This window comes from Nestor notabilis, unplaced genomic scaffold (assembly GCF_000696875.1).
Source record: "Nestor notabilis isolate BGI_N333 unplaced genomic scaffold, ASM69687v1 scaffold6618, whole genome shotgun sequence".
Taxonomy (NCBI): Eukaryota; Metazoa; Chordata; class Aves; order Psittaciformes; family Psittacidae; genus Nestor; species Nestor notabilis.
This window is the reverse complement of record NW_009940557.1, coordinates 68,390-92,813: the sequence shown is the minus strand read 5'-3', so window position 1 is coordinate 92,813 and position 24,424 is coordinate 68,390. Positions and strand designations below refer to the sequence as shown.

The window sequence follows — 24,424 nt, the reverse complement described above, 5'->3', positions numbered from 1 at the left end:
AAATGGAAAATTGAATTTAAATTAAAATAAAAATATTCCTGCTAGGCTAATAAGAAGCTTATACAGGTCTAGCAGGAGGAGGGAAGATGTACTCAGTTTGCCTCATCATCCTGACTTTTCAGGATCTCAGGTTGTGTAGACTTCATATGGAGGGTCCATACTGATGAGTAGTTGAGTTAATAGGATTAATCAAGATTTGCAATCCAACAAGTTGGGAGGCTGTATATATCTGAATTCTTTATATAATTTACTAATGTTTTTTATAACCTTACCAACTGGTTAGATTTGCAGTGTGCTTTACACCATGTAATAACTAGCACCTATTATTTATTCTTCTTTTAATTAAGCATTAATAAGTATATTCAATGTAAGTATTTAAAACAAACAAAACAAAACACAACAAAATCACAGTATTAAAAACATCCAGAGTTGAGCTGACAGGTGGAACACTGGAAATCACATGAGATATTCTATCTACTGACAGATCTCAATTAGTTTTTTCCTAAATTACAGCTAAAATTTTCAGACATCACTGTAGTCCATCAAAAAACACATACATGCAGTAAGATTCATATGCCAGTGATAGTGCTCTACTACAGGTAAGGCCACCACCCAAAATGGTAAATTTGTATAAAGAAGGAAAATATGAACAAGCTGGAGACCTGAGGGGGAAAAAAAAATAAGCAAACATCTAGAATAAAGGCTTCTGAGGAAAAGTCAAAGTGAGTAGGGCTGTTTGGAGTTGGGGAAAAAAAGGATGAAATGGTTACAAACCTTTAAATATATCATAAAGAGACAGTGACTTATTTCTGTCAGTGGTAAAGAGGTTAAAAAAGAAAATCTGAAATTGCAGTAAGGAAGAGAAAGATTAAACTATGGGAATGCCTCTTTAATAATAACAATCATAAAGCACTGAAGAAGCTACCATGGAGTGATGTTTTCTTTAATACTGGTAGTCTTTAAGAACACTAGACAAATAATCAGCAGAATGACATGTCACTGATAGTAGGTATCAGTGTTAATTATTTTTTGAGCTCCTTTCTATGTGTTTAATTCTGTGTCTTAGCTTTTATTAGTTAAATATGAGTACTTGCAGTCTTCCAGTGTAGTTAATACATTGTAACTTTCCTGTATCAGGAATTGAAGAAAAAAAATATCGGTTTATTTTACTACTGAAAGGGTAAAATAATATAAAATAAATCCTTCTAGTTTTAGGTTTTGGGTTTTTTTGTTTTGTTTGTTTGTTTGTTTGTTTGTTTTTGTTTTTTTTTAGTAATTGATTATTTCTGTGTTAGAGATTTCTGGGCAGATCTACCATCAGTAGTATTCTGGTGGCATCACATTCCTTATCTTTTAATTTCAGTAATAAACTGACATTGTCCAAGTCCCTCTGAGGTCAAACCTGACTATCTCACCTTGCACTAGAGAATGGCCAATCTAATTAAACTTTTTTCTCAGGCTCTTTAATAATGTGGGTGTTAACTGATATTTAATGCCTCTTAAAATGACAACCTCTGATTTATACAGTGTAGATTGAAAAACCAACCAAAGAAAACATCAGTCCCAGAACTGGCCATTTGGAGAGTGATGACTGTCACAATTCTAAATCTTAAAAATAGATTTTTCTTTAACTAGCAGCATGCAGCTTTGTATTAATGTAATCATATTAATAAAAAATACATATATGAAATATTTAAAACCAGAAACTTGGGGGGAGCAACTCTGGAAAAATAATAAAAATTTTGAAGCTGGAATGAAGACACAGAAATTGCAGATATCTTTATAATATGTATAGTTTCATATTACAAAAATTAGCTAAGAAGTCGTGAATAAGAGGAATCTAGAATCAAGCTTGAGCCAACACTGGGAAGTGAAAAAGGCCTATTCATTTGTGGTTTACTACTTCAAGCAAAGAGGAATATTATCCATGGAAGCATCATTTTTCTTTTTTGTGCTTGTAGTCTGAACTGCATTTTTCCCTATAAAATTTTTATTAAGCTTATGATCATGCATAGACAGTTAGGATTAGGAGGCATGGCAGAAAACAGTCACTCAGCTGGTGTGAAGAGAGGTCTACCATAGGATGCTGAAGGTTTTAGAGAAAGTGTTTGCACTGCTTTTTTCTTACCCTAACCATGGCATTTTTCTGTAGCCCAGCACACCACTATAGCAAATGCTCTGGTGCCAGCTCAGCTTGTGTAGATACGTATGTACTATCCATGGCCAGTACTGTGCCAGTATTAGCTCTGGCACAGTAGGATACTCTCTGTAGTGTGGCTGTATGCGGATTGTCACCCTCCCTGCCGTGTACGTGTTCTGCATATGTAGTCCTGGAGCAAGGACACTCACCATGAGCTTAGGGGGTATCTGTCAAGCTCAAAAGAGAAACCTTTTGTGTCTGTCAGTCTGTCTGTCTGTCTGTCTGTCTGTCTATCTATCTATCTATCTTTGTTTATTTACTCTTTTGTATTTGTGGATATAATGGTCACTGTTGTGGAAGATTAAGGACTTACCAAATTAAAGAATAAGTGCACTTACACTTCTGCATGGGCACATCTGTTACAACTTGCTCAGCTTGTAAAAATTGTCCCAATCCTGTTAACTTTGGGGACTGTAAGTCCATGACAGTTTACACAAGCTGATGATGCTGCTAGATTTTGATCATACTAAACAGTAATTCCTAATAATTTTTGAGATGTCATTCTTATGTTAAAGTAATCTCACTAAATCAAGTGTCTCTTTAACCTCACTTACTAAGAACACAAGGCTGATGATACAATTATGAAGGTGGCCAGGAAATAAGGAAGAGGATAAACTGGCATCTTTAGAAAGCTGGATTTTGTTGATCTCTTAGTTCATTCAGCAATTTTTTCTGCAGCAGTGTGTGTCTCACTATCAGAGTCACAGACTTAGATAGTTCTTTGTGCAACGAACAGAGACTTTGTATCAGTAAATAAATACATATTTTCTAATAACAACCAAAAAAATCAGACGGCTATGCATTCCCTTTTCTCTCTGGAAATTTCAGATAAGTCCGTATACGTAACATGTACTCCTCCACTGCCCAACCTCCTTTTCTATATGGAATTCATGTGTTTTGAAGTATATTTGCCTTTGTTGACCGTGTGAGACAAATCGAAGGCACTAGAAACATCTGTTGGCAAAACTGTTTTCATTAAAGGTGTCTTGTGGGGTGCTTTTTTCCTTTCTTGAATCCCTAATATATATTTTTCCCCTGCTGCACAGCCCAGCTGGTGCTGTTGACTTCTGCTGTTTTTCTGGAAGTTGCTTAGGTGTCGCTCAGAGGTATCTTGTAGGGTATTTTTGGTTAGCATCGCTACACTACATTGTCTCATAGAGGGGAAAGACTGAATTATAAAAATACATAGAAATACTGAAAAATGAGAGTCTATGACACTTTTGAAAATATCAGCAACACAAAATGAGTTTAACCCATGGTGCAGTAATCTACAGGGTGCTTAGGTTGGAGGATACGTGCCATTTAAATAGAATTAACTTTTCTCTATTCTCCTGTCACTTCAAATATTCCTACTGCCTGTGCTTTTATTGGCAAATTATATTATCGGTTTAAGAATTTGTTGGTGACAAAAGGGAAAGTATTTTAGTCAGTGAAACTGCTAGGGCGTAAATAATGCGTGCTCTCCTTTGAACAGAGAGGAATGGCTCACAACAGCCTCACTGCCTCAGCGGAGCAGCACAATCTGTCTGCTGCATGATGGCATCGCCGGCAGCCAAATACTCCGATTTTTGTTTTAATGGAAGGGTTCTTTCACAGTGCTGGTTTTACATGATGGGAATGCGGTTGGAAATGCTTCCTGTTCCATTCACAAGCCCCAGGCTCTCCATGCATTTCAGCTTCAAAAATGACAGCTGAAACCAATTAGGCAGAATTATGGGACAACTAAGTCACATGGAGATTTATCATGACCGAGGAAGAGGAGGGCAAGAGAATGTATTGCATGGGAAGTAGAAGTGACTAATTTAATTAACAGAGAATGACAGTCACATTATTATTACGGAAAAAGGCTGGCAAAGTAAAACTCATTTCATGTCGCTGGCCGTGCTTTTGAAAGAAGATGTCCTGCCCTTTGTCTGAACATGTTTGTGTTTGGTAGCAGAGTCTCTGATTTCTGAGCAAGATAGTTGAGCAAAATAGTTGATGTTAAAGCGAATCACTGCTCATATCTGAGGACATTCATAGCTTGTGGGTTACTCATTTATTCATAATTAGAATTCCTTCTTCAAAGGGAGAAGGGAGGAGTCTGAACTATCAACATTCGTCTCTATTTTTTTTTTTTTTTCTGTTCGCATACTCTCTTTCTCTTCCAGAAGTAGGATGCAATGTATATAAACCTTGCTTCAGCTGTATAAATATCAGCCTGGATTCTTTTCCCTTCAGCAGATGCTTATACACAGTATGCTCACAAACATAAACATGCATGTGTCTGCTAACATAAACCAGAATCTTGCTGAATAGAAAAGACCTTCATACACTTACACACTGCCATAAGTTTAAAGCAAAACACCAATTGATTTCTTCATGTGATCCTGGAGGCAGTATTTCACAGGATAAATGAAAGTTTCTGTGGTATTGTCATGGTAGTTAATGGTGTAGGGAGAAGTGAGAGGAAAATGTAACAGGAAGTCTGAGTAAGGATGCATTTTCCTTTTTCTTTTTTGTACTATGCTTTTTTTTTTTTCTTGTTCCTTGTCCCAAAAACTTGATTTTGCTTAATCCTTGTACACCTTTGTTGATTCTTATTCTTTGAGCAGTTATGTTGGATAAGTAACTTAATTTCTCCCTCATTTAAATGTACCTGTAGTTGTGATACTTGTCTTCATCACAGGGAGGAAGAAAGATCTGAAAATATTTGAAATTCATTGAAGTTTAGGTCAAAAATAGCCATTGGTCAATGTGCTTCTAAAATTGTTTGGAAACAGGAGAATGGTTAAACTAGCACAGCTGAGCATGAGTTTTCTATTCCCTTTTCTAGGAGGCACTGTGTAGCCTCTGATCTAACCGGAACTTGTGCAATCTACCTCAAGAAGGGTCAGAGATTTTCTGCTGGAGGTCTAGTTACTTGAGATGTGCACTGAGGAAAGGGTTTGTGTTTTAGTTTGTTAAGAGAAGGTAGCACAAAGGTTTGACAGAGACTTCTTAAGGATGTGTAGCTGTGTGTGCCAGAACCCTGAAGTCAAGTCACAGCCCTGGAGCAGTGATCTGCTGGCACAATTTAGTAAAATACAAGAAGAAGTAACATGGCAAAGTCTGCTTCAAGTTGCCTGTACTTATTTTTAATTGCAGCCAAAATGGACAAGATGTCTTAAACCTATAGCTGGAGGACCCTTATTGTAAATATTCAAGCCTTACAGCAGGGGCTTGGAATCTGTGAACGGGTAGCCTTTGTGCTCTGTGTGGTACATGAGCTATTATTTTGAAAATTGCCCCAGATTTGGTCAAGGGATAGGCCTCAGAAAAATTGTCATTTGTGCTTAAAATCTACGTCTTTGAAGATTTCCTCTTTCCTCTCAAAGACTTGGCTTTAGTCTTTCACTTGTGAAAGATTGTAGACTGCATCCCTGGAGGAAGTGAAATTGTTTCTGGTGGAGGCAGTAATAGGAGGAGAGATCAAATTGTTCGTTTAAAGCATAACAGATTTTGCACAAAACATTGTTGTGTTAGTGAGATGGCAGTCAAGTTCTTAAAATTAGAGAACATCAAGATAAAAGATGGCCTATGCAATCTCCTTTTGCCATCCTTGTGGAAGAGCCTGTTGTGCAGCTCTGCAGAGGACTGTGTATTGAGGACACGTGGTAGTTGTTGAACTTCTTTAATTTTTTGTGGATGTTGGAACTAGGGTGTCTTTTGGGGCTCCTGCCTCATTCAAAGCATTGTTTCAAGATAAGGCAGGTATACTGCTGTAGAGGCCTGGGTTCCATCCCTGCTGTATTGGGAATTGTCATCACCATTGCAAATTGCTGTCATTGTAATTCAGATATGACCAAGTTCTGCTATTCAGCATGAGATTCTCAGTCTCCCTTGCAAAAGCATTATACACTTGCAACTGTAACTGAAATCAGTCAAAACACAGAAGGCGAAATAGTGCCAAATACTCTGAAAAGTCAAACCCGAACTGTTTTAAATGGAGTTGCCCAAATCAGTGATACTTGAGACTTTTTTTCTCTTTGCTTCAATTCCCTACCTGATAAAAGGGAATAATCCCCTGTATTGCTATGAAAATATTTCATGTTTGTGAAGCATGTGAATAAGCATGGCAGGAAAGCCTGTGAGATTAATATTTCTGCCTTCAAAGTAGTAAATAAGCCAGAGACTGCAAGCCTTGTGAAAATGAGGGGAAAAAAACCCGACAGAACAACCCAGAAGAACAGCACAGCTGTTCAGTAATCAAGTACATCCTAGTCTGTTCAGTGTGTATATCTAATCCCGTGAGGGGAAAAATGTATGTGATCACATTAAAAAGTTATCATAATACCCATTTATTGAGCAAACAAATAAAAGGTTGGATAAACTCCATTAATTCTGGACTTTCCCAGCTTATGAGTTCTTCACTATGGTAACTTGATTTATCTCTATTGTTTTTGTGTAGCTGTTAAGAACAGATGAGTGCTAATAGTTTATTTTTACATATAGGTGTGGGTAAACTGGTGGACTGTTAAGAGGAGGAATTCATGGGATTTTTAACTTAAGCTAAAATATCGTATGTTCTGTCAGCATGGAATTACTTGTGATTTCTGTGGGGTTAACAGTATGGCTGAGAGAGTTGTTAAAAGCTAGCTCAAAGACACATCAAAGCCAGATGTGTGACAGATATTTTACAATTGCTTGGAAGTCTCTGTACTGCATTTCTGGTGTATCCTGCTTCCCTGTGAGGTGTCCTCACCCTCTAAGACAGCAGAGAAAGCACTGTGAAAGGTGTGTTTGTTGGTTTGCTTGTTGCCTTCCTACTTTGTTTCAGCATAGTTCCGTGTTATTGCAATATGTAATTGTATCTTGAATTTTCCTTTAGGATACATATTTTATTAGATATAGGTGGTAACCACAGCAGAGACTCTAATGTCAGAGTATGTTATTCTGTATCTGCAGCCATTGTTCCATTTGGGAAAGCATGTTGCCTGCTGCCTCGAAATGCAACATAAAGAAAAAAACTCTGTTCATCTATATGGTACCAATTTCATGAAATGCTGTTAGAGAAGTGCTTTCATCCAGCTTGCGCTCTGTTTTCTTTTTTAATGCTTTACTGAAACTTGCATTCATGTTGTCTTCTTCACTGTCAGTTGAGCACACAAGCACTGGAGCAGGCACTTGCCTGCCAGAAGGGAATACAGGTTCAGAAATAGCTGTCCCTGCAGCGTTGTCAGCTTTCCCAAATTTACTAATATTTAATTCAATGAGCACTGAGTCCCTACCTTGGGAAAAGAAGAGCAGCTGAGTCTGCCTTTCCTTTCTGCTACTGTCTGGTTTTTTTTAAAGTAAGGAACAATGTACTGAAACTTTGTAAGTTGCTTTCCCAGTTGGTACCATAGTGTTCAGTTGCTTTTATGTGAAAGACTCTAACTTAGTTTTATCAGGGCAAATTCTTGAAAGATTTGTGTAGAAAAGACTTTTCATTTCTGTTTGCTGTCTGAATGAAGATTTGGTAGAGATTTCTTTGTGTCTGTAGCATGTGTGTGGGGAAAAATTAGATGCCAAGACTGCTGCACAACTGACTCTGTAAGGTTTCCAGGATTGTGTAGAAATTGCTATTTACATGGAATTTTAGGCAGATGCGAGCAATTGGATTTTGAAGGAGGGAACTACTGATGCAGAAGTTTCAGCTGGTACTTTGCTGGAGGCCGACTCTTGTGCTGGGGTTAGTACTCAAATTCTGTTAGTTTTTCCAAGCAAATGGCAAGGTTAGCAGATAACTTTGTGCAAGTCTGTTTCCTTGGTGTTGATACAGTAAAAGACAAAATTGGGTAATGCAGTGATGCATACTGAAGGATGACTGGTCCATTTTTTGGCATGGTTTATCGATACAGTCCCAGAAAACTTACTGGGTAAATAGAAGAGGAACATGTACCTGAAGTGCCTAAAGATTTTAGAGAAACTAGGAATAAGTCTTCAGGTTAACATAGACTTTATACAGAACACAATTCACTGACAGCAGCTATGCACTGGTAGAAGTGTATTTCTTCATTTTCTTAGTAAATCATTCACTAAGGTGTTAACTGGAAATTGAAGTATTGCTTGCTTGCTGTAGCTTGTATTTTGGAAGAAGCTCTGTTGTGTTGTATTTAGTATGGTTTGCGTGTTTGAACTTGCTCTCTGCCCTTCTGGTACTCACGCTGCTCTTTCAGGGACTGAAATGATTTCCTGCAGTCAGGGCACTTGCTCTCTTGGAGCCATGTAAGAATTCCTGAAAAAACTGTGCTAGTGCACAACCTAATCAACCATTGCATCTTATGTCATGGCAGTGTCAGTTGTACATGCACAGTGTGTTTTTGTAGTTTATGACTTTAGAAAAGAAGTTTGTATAGAACAGGTGTAGCCAGCACAAATTTTGTGTCTTAGAAGGCATGGACTTTCCTATGTATCCGTGTAACTCTGCAAAAGAGCATTAGGGAATGGCTCCTGGACTGGGAAATGGTGCACAAAGAAATCATTCCACTATGTCAAAGGCAGCTTTTGTCCAAAACTCTCATCTTGAAAACTGCCTATATTTAGTTCAGCTGTTCTGTATGCGTGAGGCAGGTATTGCCAAGTAGCTTTTCAAGGAATGCTGAGTGATTTTTACCAGATGTGTTCAGAAACCAGGTGTGGAAGGCAGAGTCAGTCTCTGAGTTTTTGGTGGTTAATCTAGTGCATATTTTTCTTTGCTTATTCTGAACATAATTCCAGAAGCTGAGTTGTGCAAGCGAATTAGAGAAGCAACATGCCACTTTGCTGAAAGCATGCTGCTGACTGGAAGGAAAATGAAGAAATGCAAGAGAAAATTCAGAGAAAATAAGTGTTTCCACAGTAAAAGCAATAAATACTTATTAATTAAAAATAACATTAATCTGTACATTGCAAGCCTACTTATTTTCTGAAGAGATTTTGTGGTTTATTTTCAGGGAATATAGGCAAGCATGAAGTGAAAATTTACAGTTTTGAGTCTTCTGTGAAGCTGTTTTCTAAATGATCTGTAATTAATAGCTATACATGTGCATAATACATGCTTCTTTTTGAGCTGGAAAGTATCATTCACTACTCGTGATATGCAGTGCCTTTCAGATTTATTTTCTAGACCATTGAGCCATCTTAATTTAGAATCACCATAAAATTACATTTAAAATGCAGTGGTTTAACGTGAATAATGAGAACAACATTTGAGTTTTTTTCTTTTAGTTTTTGCTACAGATACTGCCTTTATGCTGTTAGGGTGATATTATCCTTACAAGGTACAAAATAATCCTAAAATTCGAGTGATTAATTTACCATATACAGGATGTTAGGAAAAAACACTAAAATACTTTTGGTGAACATTCATATCAGTCAAGTTACCGAGACTGTTAAGCAAAATGGAGTGTATAGTACAAGTGTGCATGTGCACATGTGTGGCTGAAAATCTTATTTTCCATTTGTTCTGTCCACACCTAAGTAGAAGGATATTTATTGCTGCAGTCATACAAATATTAATACCCTTTTTTTCCATCTGACTTTCTTTTAGCACACTGATTTATGTCAGTATATGGACAAACACCCTGGAGGGCTTCATCCAGAAAATGTGAAGGTAAGAGTCAAAAAGAGCACACATTCAAGGCAAACACGGTAACAGTAACTTGGTGTAAAATGTCATGCCACTTACTTAATAGAAACTGATTATTAGCTAAAGGGAAAATTATTAGCATATGAACCATGTTTATTTTTTCTTTAAAAATAATTAAAAGTAAAGTATTTGAACATTCCTAGAGAAGAACTTGTGAAGTCCATAAAACTGATTCAGAGACAGAATATGAGAGTAAATATGAGAATATGAGAGCATGGTATTGGTAACCCCTCCATTCAAACATTTGCTTTTAAGACTGTACTTCCCTAATACCCCTGAGTAAACATGCTTTAGGCTGTCAGTACTAGATCTTCAGCGAGGTAAGTCATTGTATATTTACTGAGTTTGAGGGACCTGTAATGAATTGTATTAGCTGTGAATGTACTGCTTTTTATGAGTATACTTATTTTGATGAAGCATTTTCATAGCTGATCTCACTTCTAAAAAAATTTTCCTTCTAAGGGAGATAGCAAGAATCAACATGAAGAAGGAGGGAGTTTATTAGCAGGATTTAATGGAAAGATAGATTGATCCAGTTACTTTCTGGGAAGTCAGCCAATGATTCTAGCATCAAATGGAAGCCAATCAGACATGCAGAATGTGTTGTGTGTGTACAGATCACCCCAATATTTGTTACACTTGCACTTTGACATCACTCTCATTGTTCTACTTTGGAGGTGTTTAAATTTTCACTTGTCATACTGAGAGCTTTATTTTCTAGTATTTAGTTTCTTGAAATTAGGAAGTTTGTGGGGAAAAATCAGTCTTTCCTGGAAAACTCAGAAGGCCTGTTTGGTTTAAGAAAGTATTTAATATTTGAAAAAAGAGGAAAGAATTTTTTTTTTCAATAGCTGATCATTGTTCGACATCAACTAAGTTTGTAATGTAGATTGATTAAATTTCTGTGTTCTTTCATTGAAAGGTGGCACCTAAAGCATATGAAGTAAGATGAGAATAGTTACCATCTTAAAAAAAAAAAATGTTCTTCCTTACCTCATATATTTGGCCAAACTAAAAATAAAAAAAAAACAAAACAAACACCTTTTTAAAAATGTGATGTGTGTGCTGCAGGATAGCACCCTTGTGGTGTATGGCTGTCACTGAGATATTTTGCTGCATGGAAAGGGAAAGCCCATGAGTCTCTTCCCAGTGCCAGCTGTACAGTGTGTCTGTCACTGTGGCACTTCAAAACGCCTGCAGGTAGGTGAGGTGGACTTGCTTTTAAACCACTAAACTCTTGAGCTTTCTTCACTGCTCAGTTTCCTAAGCAGAGTTTCATGTGCTGAATGTGCTTGTTAAAACAATGGGTTTGTGTTTTATTTGCTTGTGTGGATATTTTTACATTCAGATCTATCAGGTTTGGGATAAGCTAACACTAGCTTTGATAGTTCCTCATGCTGCTTCACATTCGTAAGATGTACTCCAAGGCTGCAGTGCTGTATAGCTCAAGATCTAATACACAGTAGTTACTGTAGCTGTAATTGTTCACCACTGAGAAGACATAGTAATTCACGTAACTACTTTTTCTTGATCATGTAAGGTCTCAGTGAGCTTGTCTTTGAGGAGAATCATTGTACATGGATAATAGGGCTGGCTAATGCGTCACTCCTCTAAATCCTGAGATACCTGCCTTTTAAAAGAGCAGCAGCATAATTCTTTCAAATTTTGCTGCGTATATTCTTGTGCCTATCTTTACCATCTAACAAAGGTGTTCAGCAACATTTCAAAAACTTATGGACACATAAGAAATATTTCTTTGAGTGTAGAGTCCCGATATACTGTTAGCTCAAGATTTTTAAAGTTCAGATGGATTATTAATAAAAAGAAAAGTGAAAAAAAAAGAAAAACATTGGGAAGTTGGAGCAGATGAAAGTACGCTTCTACCATGAGTAATCCCATTGGACAATTAAAATTCTTTTTTTTTTCCTGTTAAATAGTATTGATGTTAGTATTAATGTATTAATATATGTTAGTATTAATAGTATTAATGCCATTACTGTTTCTGTTAATAGTTTTCTGTTAAATAGTATTTCTGTTAAATAGTATTAATGAAAATTATTCATATGTATTTAGTAGACTCTCTTGCCAGGCCAGCAGCAAAGGCTAGCCTTAGTTCTTGCAATAATTATTAAACCTGAGCATAATGATTTGGGCTTCTAGCACTTTAAAGCTAAATCAGCCTGCATGGAGTTTTCAGTGCAATACCTCTCTCAAAGCTATGAGAGAAAAATACCTGCTGAGCCCAACAGAGTGATATCTCCAGCTGGGAGGACAGGAACTGTAGAGAGAAGGTAACTCAGTCATACATGCCCAGACCTTCACCAGCATGCCAAACTAAAAACTTGAGCTCCTCTCTTCTTAAGAGGAGATAAGATGGTTGCATCGTAATATCTTAATGCTTTGTTGCGCTGAACTCAGTTTGTCAACTTATGTAATCGTGGTTCTGAGAGTTTGTCACTGATTTGTAGCTTCTGGACAGAGTTGTCTGTCTGGACTTACAGATGATTTTTAAGGGTTGAGGCGAGCCATGTTAATTAGCCTTCTCTCCCTGCCAGCCCCTTCTTGCTAGAGGTCCCTCAGGAATTTAACATTTAGTCTGACTTTTAGACAGTGTTTGTTCAGAATCAGTGGTTGTGTGATCCCTAAATCCATTTTAAAAAACATCCAGTTGAGCAATTATATTCCAGTAGCAATAAATTAGTCTTGGTTTTCTGGGGCTAACCTGTGGGATTAGGCGTTGATGCTCTCCCAGTACGTCAAAAGGCCCCTGCCTTTTAAATTTCTTCTCGAGGAAAGTATTGCCTACTGATGGATATTCCTTTCTGTCTTGTTGCCAGTTATTATAAATACAAAACCACGTAATCACACATCTTTCTTTTTCCAAAGAATATTACACAGCAATTCCTGTAAAACTGCACTTTATAGGAATGCAGAAACAAAGCCATTATTTACTTATGTTTTGGTTTCTATAGGACATCTTCAGCCTAATTATATTTCTGAATTTTCTCTGTATTTACAAGCTAAAGACAATGCTTTTCCCCTCAGGCTTACTTTTAGATGAAGAATCTTAAATAGAATAAAATACAAATTACTTTGATGGACACAAATATTGTTGCCCCCTTGGGTACTGTATTTGACATTGCCTTTCTTCGTGGTTTCAAATAGGCTATTTGCTGTCACTTAACTGTTTTAAATAAACATTAAGCAGAATACTGTAAATATGTGGAATTATAATGAAGACTGTCTCGACCGGCAGTTTTAAGAGTCTTGGGACAGTATGTTTAAGCAAACAGAAAACACTGCTTCCTAAAGTATTAGATTTAGAATTTTTAATGGTATGTATATATTCACACATAATGATTTCAAAATTTTGAATTCATGTGTGGAGGCACAAGTCTTAGAAACAACAGGTTTTAAACCCTTCAAAGAATTTGTGTGTGAGGCTGAGATGTTGTTTTTTAGGATACTTGTGTCTGGGAATGTTAAACCAAGAATCCTGGTGATCTAGATGTGGTTAGGTACCTGCAACATCTTTATCAGCTAGCAGGGAAATTGACAGAAAGCAATTGTTTTAATCCATAGATTCTCTAAACTGTGATAGCTCCAGAAATACAATTGTATACATCTTTGGTAACTAAGAAGCCTGCATATCTACTGTTTATGTAAATACACATTAATAAAATGTGTACAGTATTATAGTTCGAGATGAGGAGAAAAAAGGTAATTGGTTAATAAGTACCTGTTTAGTAGGTACGGCCTCATCTCCTCTCTGGTTTTGAAGACATCTTTCTCTGTTTTTCCAAAACAGAAGGCAATTCTTCAATACGTGGCCCCACATATAATTGTGTTTCTGTTGGAAGCTACTGCTGCAGCCTTGTATTTGGTTGGAGCTAAACGCTGATTTATAGGTGTATACCATGTGGTGCTTGCCAAGCTGCAAAATGTGCTGTGGCAAACTGAGGTACAAGTCTTGCTTCTGACTCTCCTTATGTTGTTCCTCCTGGCCTGGACTACTGTACTGAAATCTGTACTCTTGGCTTTCTTTCCTGCAGCAGTTGCTGCTTTTAGAGACAGTTCATACCTCTTCAACTCAGCTGAAACATCTGGATTGCTTCCTACAGCAGTAACTCTAATGTGTCACAGCAGCTAACCGCCCCTACCAGTTTTTGGTTTTTTTTTTTTTTAAGAATCATAGAATTATTTAGGTTGGAAAAGACTTTTAAGATCATTGAGTCCAACCATTAACCAAGCCTTACCAAGTCCACCACTTCAGCATCAATTAAATTATGCTGATTTACAGAAGCTGATGCTTTGTGTTTAATGCAGTTGCACTGACAAGCTTTCTCAGTCAGCATTTTTCTTCACAAAGCTTGCATATGTCCTCTCTATCCTGTCCACCCCGTTTTGGTTGGGAGGTCTATTATTTTAGTAACATTCCACCACCATCCCATGGAAAAGAGTTGAAGTTTGTCTTGGAAATAGACCTTTACTCTCGGTTACAATGAAAACATCAGAGGTCAAAGAGACGCTCTGGAACCCAGTTTGTTGCATTTTTCTATTTTGCCAGCAAAACAGAGAATCAACTGCCTACATTAGCGTTTCTTGGCATTTTCGATGGGTCTTTCAACATATGTTTACTTTCCTTAATGCCTCAGCTTCTATATAATATGGTGATGTTATGTTTTGATGTTCTGCATAACATGATGATATTATGCAGAAGATATGATGACCTTCATTCTGATTTGCCTTCCCTTCCGTCTGGTACAGGACCACCTCCAACAGCTTTTTGACTTACCTTCTTCGTTCTCCCGAGCCTTTGTTCACAGCTGTTCATAAATGGTTCTTATTTTGTAAATTCATAGTTTATTTTTAAGTATTTTTTTTGTGTGCGTTTCAGCAAGTCCTGAGAAAATGTAACTGCTCTTAACTTCTTTTCACTTTATAAATATCATCTTACTTTTAACTGCATCTTTTAATTCATATTACTACATTCCTAGTAATGGAAGTCAAATCATCTTTATGTTTTGATGCATTTATTTGACTGTTGAGACCATTTTCTGTAACTCCTTTTACTTGGTGGAACAACTGGAGCACAGGCTTGCATCTGTCATGCCTGTGTTGCTTGTTTGCATTCGTGCCTTAAAAAGAAATCTATTAATGAAAGCTGATTTGCTTTTTAATTAGTGATGCTGCATTGACATAGCTGTGGTCTTTTGGGTAAAGCATTCTCATTTTTTGTCCTCTGTGAATTTTTTCTTCTACCTGCAGTGTTAGATGTGATATCAATTTGTGTGAGCATTTGGCTTCAAAAAACCATCTTTGACAAAATAAAAAGACACAGCTTCTGACCTGCTGTTTCTCAACCCATGTAACACCAGCCCGAATAACAACAGGGTTGTCAACCAGACGAAAACTGTCTCTGTCTCTTAATCACTCTCAAAATCTTTCACTTCAGGCAACTTGGAAGGCTCCTATTGGCTACTGTGACCAGAGGGAGAAGGAACTTCCAGTTTGTTCTTATTCCATCTAATATTGCTACTCTGATATGTTCTTCTCCCTGGGCATCTTTTCTCTTCCCAGGGCCAAAAAGTGATAAGAAGAAATAGGCAGACTCTCTTGTTAAAGTTTGCATGGAGGAAACACGAATATTCAACCTTCTTCTAGGAGCCCTCAAGACTAAAGCTGTCACCCATCTCAGTTCCAAGCCTTCCTAGCTCCTAGGGGGCAGGGCACAGCAGTCTTCTGTGCATAATTGATGGATATTTTTGAAGCAAAACCTCAACCAGCTAAGCCCTACTCCGACCACAATCTTTAAAAATGTATTTTATCACTGTAATACTGAGACACATAAAATAGTTAACTGTCAAGGTGACATGTATGTGGCAAAGTGTGGAGTTGAATTTGGGTATCCTAGGACAGCCCAATAATCTCTGTTAAAAAAAAAAAAAAAAAAGTCTAAGTTTCAGCAAAAAACTAACTAGTTTCAGTCCTAAAACTTCTACAAAAGTAGTTTAAAATACATGTAATTAATAGAAATTATTGAAACATAATGGGATGCTGTGACATTTTTCTGTGCTAAATGCTCAGGACGAAATCAGTCAACTTTATAGCACTCTAAGTTTAAAAAAAAACACCAAAACCCAAAACCAAAACCAAAAAAGCCCAACCAACCAACCAAAAAAACCCCAACCCCCAAAACCAACCAAAACAAAAAAAACCCAAACCAACAAAACCACCAAAAATCCAAAGTCAGGTGTGATAAAAATATTGGGTTTAATAAACCAAGGTTTTAATATTAGCCTCCTAAACAAGATGAAAAGAACGTTGAATTGAAAATATTGAAATACAGTGAATGTTATTTGATGTTATCTCTGTCACATAATCACTTGTGGTATTCATTTATTCTTCTCCGTACTGCTATACTGTACATTCTTCTTAACTAATGGTTACAATTTTTAAAGGTGAATCTGTTTTTCTCAGATGAGTAATTTTGGCATTTAATGACTAATGTGAAAATAATCTGAGCCAAAGCCATAGGGTAGTTATTATCGGATGTATTTTGTAAACATAAATTTTTATCATTGAACTGGTTACAGATTTGGGCAATCTAAAGCACAAAGGGTAGGGAAATATTGAGAACATGGAAGGATTAGTCAATTCCAGTGTTCCATCCATGCGAGGCTTAAAGTGCTTGAAGTGCAGCTGCTTGAACTTTGGCAGTAGCAGAGCATTGCACACTGGCTTTTGCTTAGCAGCTCCACTTTGTGTTAGGAAGACGTAAAACCATATGCTTGATTGTAAAGGGTAGTATCTGAAAATTATGATAAAAATGCTTTGGATTTCAGATTACAGTTGCATTATCCATGTAGGTCTCCCTGGTGTGCTTCTCTTTTCTTTCCATCCTGTGATTGTATAAATGTCTGTGGCAAGAGGTTCACATTCCCTTTTTTTATAGCAGGCGTGTGTTGAATTATATGGCCAGGCCTGCATCCATATGTGACAAATGTGTGATTATGTGATGTAGGGGAAGCTGTGGCACATGACTGTGTTGTGGCTTAACAGATTGCCTGTGTGTGGCTAGAGGTGTCTGACCAAAAGGTTGACTGCCATACTTAGGTACACAGGAATTCGGCAATTAAACCATGACAATACATGCGACTATGGTGAATTTTCATGTCTCGTTTCACCTGTCACACTGACCCACTGGAGTCTGGAGGAAACACTCTTTTACTTTAAGGTGAATACCTACTGTCTTTTAGTTCTCTTGGTTGTTATTAGAAGCAAATCTAACTAATGTCATGCTTTTAAAATCTCTCTCCTACTCACTGAAATTAGTGCTGCTGCTGCTGTAGAGTTGAATTAAAAATATAGTTCGACAGATATGCTAAGTAGGAAGCAATGCTATTTAATGTGTTTGAGAAGTTGCTATTTTTCATTCCTCATTCAGTGAACAAGCAGGTGTACAGCAGACAGAATAATGTTATGCCAAATTAAGGTCGTCTTTTACACATGGCATTGAGAATTGATTATTTAAATTAGACTTTTTAGTTATCAGACATTAAATATGGCATCAGCATTTCACTCTACTTTATGTCAGTCTTGTCACTTGAAGTAATGATTTGATAATATGCACAACTGTGATCAGTAAATGCAGAATTTTTATCAATGTGTTAAAATTCATGCTAGAAGAATGCCACTTCCATATCTTGTGTGTGTGTGTATAATTTACTGTCTGTATCATCTACATGACTCACATACTGCAAACACCATGAAAATATTTTAGGGATGAAGAAAACATTTTTCCATTATCTTTAAAATTGGTGAGGCACCAATTGCTGTCTGACCTAGATCAGCATGGAAATGAATTGGTGAAAGGTAGAAAAGGAGATTTAAATTTATTTTTACTTTGCCATTCAGGAGAATAAATCTGAAAGACTCTTCCACTTATTGGACATTAGCAGACATCTGTAACTGATCATAAGGGAGTGTCTTTATACTCAGTTAATTAAGCACACCTTCCTCATTGCAAATGACTGTAGTAGTACCCAGAGGGGACAAAAATGATTAAAAGAATATCAAAAAGAATAGAAGTGAACAAATTAACACTTTCCAATCTCTTTCCTTTGCAGTTCTGCTGCAAATGAGTGGAAAAATCTGTTGGGTTTTTTTAAGTAATTATATGATCTGCATTCCCAGTGGCTGTATTAAATGCGTATCTATGTGACATTCTCTTTGGTAAGACTGGTGTAAGGAGTTAGAAGCCTTTATAAATACATTTTGGAGTGAATTATTTTAAAATTAATTTGGAAAGAACTCAATTGGTTCCAGGGAGGTCAGGTAGGAGAACCTTTTATTGAGATAAAACTTATTATGAATCACAGTGATTCAAGTGGCTAACAATTTTTTTATTCAGCTAGGATTCTTTATCTTACGAATGCAAATTCATCACAAGTCAACATTTTGTTCCTTGAGTTTCTTCTTCTGACAGTTTAAGCAAGAAAGTCTACAAAGCTTTGACCTAAAAAGTTCAGTATTTCCCCAGGACAATGTTAGAAGTGAGAAGTTGGGTTTCATCTCATGCGTATTACCTTGGTCGGGGTTAGGGAAAAGAATAACAAATCAACAGTGGTAAAAAAGATTGTGCTTGATGAGCTTCTGACATGCTTGCAGAAGTCACAGAGACCCTTCTCCTTGGTTCTGTGATAGCGCATATTACCAGGTAGTTTTTTCTTATGCTAATGGTTTAAACCAAGTAAATCTAAACTCCCAAACAATCTAGTAAACTCAAATGTGGAGCACTGAGTTCAGTTGTGTTTATTTCCAAGGCTGTGAGATAGTACTGTGGGGATTTATTACCTCTTTCTCCTTTGTAAATAGCCAATAATTCACAGAAGCCAGTAATATCCTCTGGATGATAGGGAGAAGTACACTGGTTGCAAGCATGAGGTGAGGTGTCCTAGCTTGCGTTTCTTTTACCGCTATTTTTAGATTTCATGGCCTATTAAGACTGAATATGATATCGATTGATGCTGAATACACACAAGGGAATTCAGATGGTTACATGATACCCAGATGGTGTGCTTTTATGCATACAGCAAGCAGGAGCATTTGTGTTATCAGTGATGAGTGATAATAAAGCTTGTGCAGTACTGTGTATTACTTTTCCAAAGTAACTATGCTAATACGGTAATATGAGCTTGCTAAAGGATCAGCACATTAATCCAGCCCTGCTTTCAGCTTTCTTCTGAACTGATGTGAACTCCTGGTCCAGGTTATCTCAGCTCCATTTGCATTCTCTTGCTGCAGAGAGAGCAGAGCCAAGTGCATATTAAATAGACTAAAAGGTCCATGCAGCTTTCTGCTCTGTATCTAGGACCAAATCCTTTATTCCCACAATACAACATGTGGTAAGGGAGCTCAAATGCAGGAAATAATTCAGAAATCCTCAGTGCCATCAGGGAAAGACATAAAAAACCCCCAGCAGGCCTCATTAGTCTGCCTTTTTATGCAGCATCCTTCTTGTCACTGGCATCCTTGATGCCTCAGCAGACACTGCTTGGAAATAGAACATTTTTCTGGGTAATCTCTCTAGATATGTTGTAAATTTTTGCTCTTCACTTACCCCAGTGTCCTTTGCCAGACACTCTCTACTATCTCTGGGAATGGAGGTGTCATGTGGAGTTATCTGAGTGCTTCTACACAGATCACCTGTATCTGAACATTAGACCTGTCAGAGCTTTCTGAAGTCAGAAAGTGTTAACTCCCATCAGTCCCACCCATTACATACGTTTTGGATGGCCTCTGTCAGTGTTTAGCTTATAAGCTCATTTGGATGAGAAGAGTTCAAGATCCAATGTGACATACAGAGGCCACCAAGATAGTTAAATGTTCTGGGGCATACCAGCTACTAAATGTGTGTATTAATGGTCTAGGTTGTACAACCTCCCAGGGTCATGAAAAACACCATGAAAGCAGGGCTGTTCATACAGGCAGCTGGCAAGTCTCTCAGAACATCTAATTGGTTTAAACAGTCATTTGGTTAAATGTTGCACATAAGTAGCTTTCCAGGCCTAATGCTATATAAAGACTGTATAGGTGCTAATCTTTTTGTGGAGTTGAGGGCTTTCTCTTGTATGTTTTAAGAACTGCTAATGTTATTTTAAAAATCATAGTCCATGAAACTCTGCATGTTTTTACCTGCATGCATTTTTCTTATTGACAAAGGAGAAAAATTCTTCATTAAAATATGTTTCTCATTAAAATGAGAGCTCTGTAGCTGTTAGGGGAAAAAAGGTTTGGCTTTCTTTTCATGGCTATAATAAATAAGTAAGGCCAGAAGGACAAGTATTCATTTTTGTGGGGTATTTTTGGTCTGAAGGTGAAGTGTTGAGCTTATTAATGTTAAGACTTGCTGAAAATCAGACTTCTAGAGACAAATACCATTCCCTTTTTCTATCTTCTCCAACTCTCATCGCAATGACCCTTGACATTGTGATGAGATACCAAACCTCTGCTCTTACTAATAAACTACAAACTGTACACAAGTGATGTCTGAGTTTGTTTAGTACAGGTTATTTGACACTTTGGCTTGTGTATGGTCATGCAAATATTCAAGTTACTAACATAAGACATCAAGAACCATGAATCTCTATCGTTTCTACTCTTGCAACCAACCCATTGAAATGCATATGGAATTTGCCAATGACTCCTTTTAGAGTTGTTCTGTGGACATGGGGCTACCATCCTGTGGCCTCGGGGAAATGGCAGTTCAGTTGCTTGTTCAGATCCCCTTGCTGAAGCCCCAGGTTGAGGTTTCATGGTGATCAGAACTTAGCAAGGGGGAGGAAGGAGCAAGTAAGATCAGAGTATGACCATGTTAGGTGGTATGTTGATTTCACATTGGGTATATGGGTAAGAGGTGATGGTACCTCACCTAGCATTCATTTCTGTCCTTGTGAAGGTAATACAGTGAGTCTTGAAGGGGAATGGGTTTCTTGGAGAGGGCTTTCATAAAATACAGTGAAGGGACTTGACTTGTTTCCTGAGGCATCAGAAACAGTTCTTTCCAGTTCATCTTTTCCTCTTGTGGAGTGGGGAACCATTGGGAATAGAGAGCCTCTTTAACTGTTCTCTCCGCCCAGGCAATCCCAAAAAGCCTGTGCTTTGCAGAATGCTCTACGACTGGGCACTAGGCTTATGTTTACACTTAAATCATTTCCCATTTAATATTACAAAATAAAAACAAAGATGAAGAGGAAAAGAGAAAGCAACAAAGCAATGGCTGAGTTTACCCTGTAATGAATTCAGGGAGTTTTTTTCCTCCTTCTCTTTCATGATCTCCCTCCAAGGAGGAAACAATTGGTACAGTGTATGTAAGTGAGTTAATTGACTTTTTGGAAGTACTTGATGAGTATGGCATATCTACAAGTTTGGAATAAAACTATGTTCCAAAGCTGTCCTCAAGAGTAAACATTTATTATGTTTAGCTGTGAAATTGTTGGGTTTTTTCCTTGGTGTGTCCCACTGAGTCACTTCACTCTTTGCATTAAAGCAAAATGAAAGCTCACATTAATAAATATATTTCAAGTTATAAAGATTATGGTGCTGTAAGATAACATGATAATGGAAATTTCTTTACATATTTAAAGATAATGTTTGAAGTTAAATACCATTGATTTAGCCTAGTAAACTGGATATTTTCCCTGTCTTTCTATTTAAAAAAATAATATTTTGAAGTAATTTTGTAGAATTTAATTCGCATTTTAAGGCTGTAATGAAAGCCATTTCTGCTTCCTGCCCTTATTAAAATAGTTTTTGTGTACCATGAATTCCATTTTAACCACAATTCAAAAAGGAATGTACATGTTACTTATGACTTTCCTGCTATTCTTTCTTTTGTTTCTTTATTTTGCTCTTAGGTTTCCTCAGCACATTGTTAGATCCAGCCCTGGGAAGAAGGTGATTGATATGGCTCTTTGTGCCCTGGCTAAATAGCTAAACATACAGTGTATTGTGTCTGCACTCAGGGAAAAAATGAAATGCAATTAAATTCATTTCAACTTCAGTAACATGACATTTCTGTTTCTTTAATGTCAGCCTTTATTCTCTTTTATAATCAGATTTTGTAACCTTTTTTTATAGTGTCTCCTCACTTCACCAGTCACTAAATAGGATGCTTGTGTTGCAAGTTAATTAGAAATTCTCATGTGCTCGGGCTAACTTCTTCCAAATCTTTGGTGTGGTTTCCATATCTTCTGAGAGAGCACATTTCAACAACCACTGATGTGTGAGGCACAAGGTCCATATGTACTCTTGAATCCTCCATATTTAGCTTTGCAAAGGCTTGTTGTGTTCCCATTTGGAAACTGTAGTCTTTCTTAGCATATTTCAGTATGAAGGGTATGTATATTAGTGGAGATTTTTCAAATCTGGAAAGAAGACTCCTGGGAAACATTCATTCACACTTTGTGTTGACAAAATCCATGAGGGTAACACAGCCTTTCACAGGGGGTGCCTTATAAGAATGCAGGGGAATGATGGGAGAGGAGATGAAAAGGGGAGGACAAAAGATCTCCATCATCCAGGTCTTTGTTCATAATTACAAAGTACAAAAATAGACAATATCAATGCTTGGCTTTATGGAAAGCATTTGCGGGGTCTAGTGAAGGGTTAGAAGAAACATGGAGGATGAGTTAGGTCCCTATCTAAATTTACCTTAAAGACTATTATAAATAGGTTTCAAAAGCCATCTTTAGTTTCAGTGAGAATTATTATTTCCTAATGAAAAATACATAAGCAACTCCCATTAAAAAAACCTTTGAAGGAGAAAACCTATCATACTTGCAGGTTTCCTGCCCATATTATTGTTGTACTATTAAATTCGTCTTTGCTTTAGCTCCAGTGTCCCATCCCCCAGCCTTATCTCCCATCCCTATGCACCCTGTACTGTTGTTTCCTATAATTAGTGAAGATACACATCTGTCTTCAGGCTACCACCTAATCTCTGAGGCCATATGGGTAAATGGAATATAATTATAATTTGGTAGAAATTGAGCCTTCTGCACATGGTTGTATGGTTCTTGTTCTTTTTAAAACAGGCAAATTGCGTCTATGACACAGTAGGGTTTGGAGGATGGGGGTAGTCCTTGCAAAATACATACTTTTAGGTGGCAATTTTGTTGTATTAAACTTGGGTGGGAATTAACACCATTTTGGGAGGAATTCTGACACAATGTTACCACAATATGCAAGCACCCTGCATATTGTGAAGAAATCATCTGTGGTTATATGCAAAATATTAACAGAGGTCATTTTTTGTCCCCCTCTTTTTCAGTTATTTTTATTTCAGTTGCTGCGAGGACTCTCTTACATCCACCAGCGTTACATTTTGCACAGGGACCTGAAACCACAGAATCTTCTGATCAGTGACACGGGGGAGTTAAAGCTGGCAGACTTTGGTAGGCAAGCAGTTAATTACTAGTCTCTTATAATGTTGTAGGAATGTCAGACAGATGGTTCCATTGATTTCTCTTCCCCCCACCCTATTCCTTAGACACACCTTCTTCATTGTAGATAATTGCACATTTTTCTCCTGAGTGAAGAAATTGATTATGGTCAACAAAATGCTTGATTAAAAGGGAGCAAGTAAAAACCAAATATATACTCAGTTCTCACAAGGAAGATAATGCTGAAAGTATTTCAGTTTTATTTACCATGAGACCTCTGAAAGAAAAGAAAGAAAAAAGAAAAAGAGAGAGAGAGAGCTAGATCTAAGGAAATATAGACTATATGAAGAGCACAATCACTTTATGGAAGCAGCTCTAGGGTTGTGGAGATCTGGATTAACCTTCATTAAATGGTCATTGAAAGAGACTGAAGGGTACAAGAATAATTATTCCTTCAAGAATAAAGGACATGAGGATCACCCAGACTGCTTTCAGTATTCATTAGTTCCTTATGGGGAAGCCTTACGTGGAGTACAATGTGAGGGAAATTTGTCCACTGCACTGAAATGTCAGCATTTTTGCTGGTTTGGAATTTTAATTTTTAAAAACTACTTTCTAGTGGCTACACCGGAGCAAGTACTCTTTCCTCTGAAAACCATTGTGAATGCAGATGTGGAAAAGAGCAATATTTTTCTTTAGTGGTTTCACCAAACTGTTGTAGGAATTTCTTTCCTGTAGGTCAACTTCTCAGCTATTCATTCCAGCAGAACCTCTGAAGTAAGCTGAAAATGTGACCTATTGGCTGTTTAAAATTGTCTTTTATTTTTATGACTGCTGTCCACTTCGGGCTTCACATTTCATGCAGCAGCAGTAATGAGGGAGCCGAATGTGCTAATTGGCAATTTCACTGTTAATGTAGTCATGTTTTTTTGTATTTTAATTAGCATTACTGCAATTAACAGCTCAGTGTGTATTTGCTATGCTGGAGAAAAGAACGGGAATTCAGGTGGACACAGTCCACAAGAACTTCACTGGCCTTTGTATTGTAAGGCAATTAGAGAAATAGTATTAGAAACAATTATTAACTGGTTTTAAATACCATCTTCTGTTGCTGTTTTTCAAAACTTGGAAGATGCCAGAAGTGTTTTT

At 37.2% G+C, this 24,424-nt stretch overlaps 1 protein-coding gene across 1 annotated transcript in view; it reads left to right on the top strand.

The window, feature by feature from the left end:
* Nucleotides 1-24,424, top strand: part of LOC104410296 (cyclin-dependent kinase 14-like) — a 93,358-nt gene that overhangs the window by 6,058 nt on the left and 62,876 nt on the right. Inside the window, exons 3-4 of the mRNA XM_010020418.1 lie at nt 9,732-9,794; nt 23,164-23,287. Coding sequence (XP_010018720.1) covers nt 9,732-9,794; nt 23,164-23,287 — 187 coding nt within the window. The remainder of the gene's footprint in view (nt 1-9,731; nt 9,795-23,163; nt 23,288-24,424) is intronic.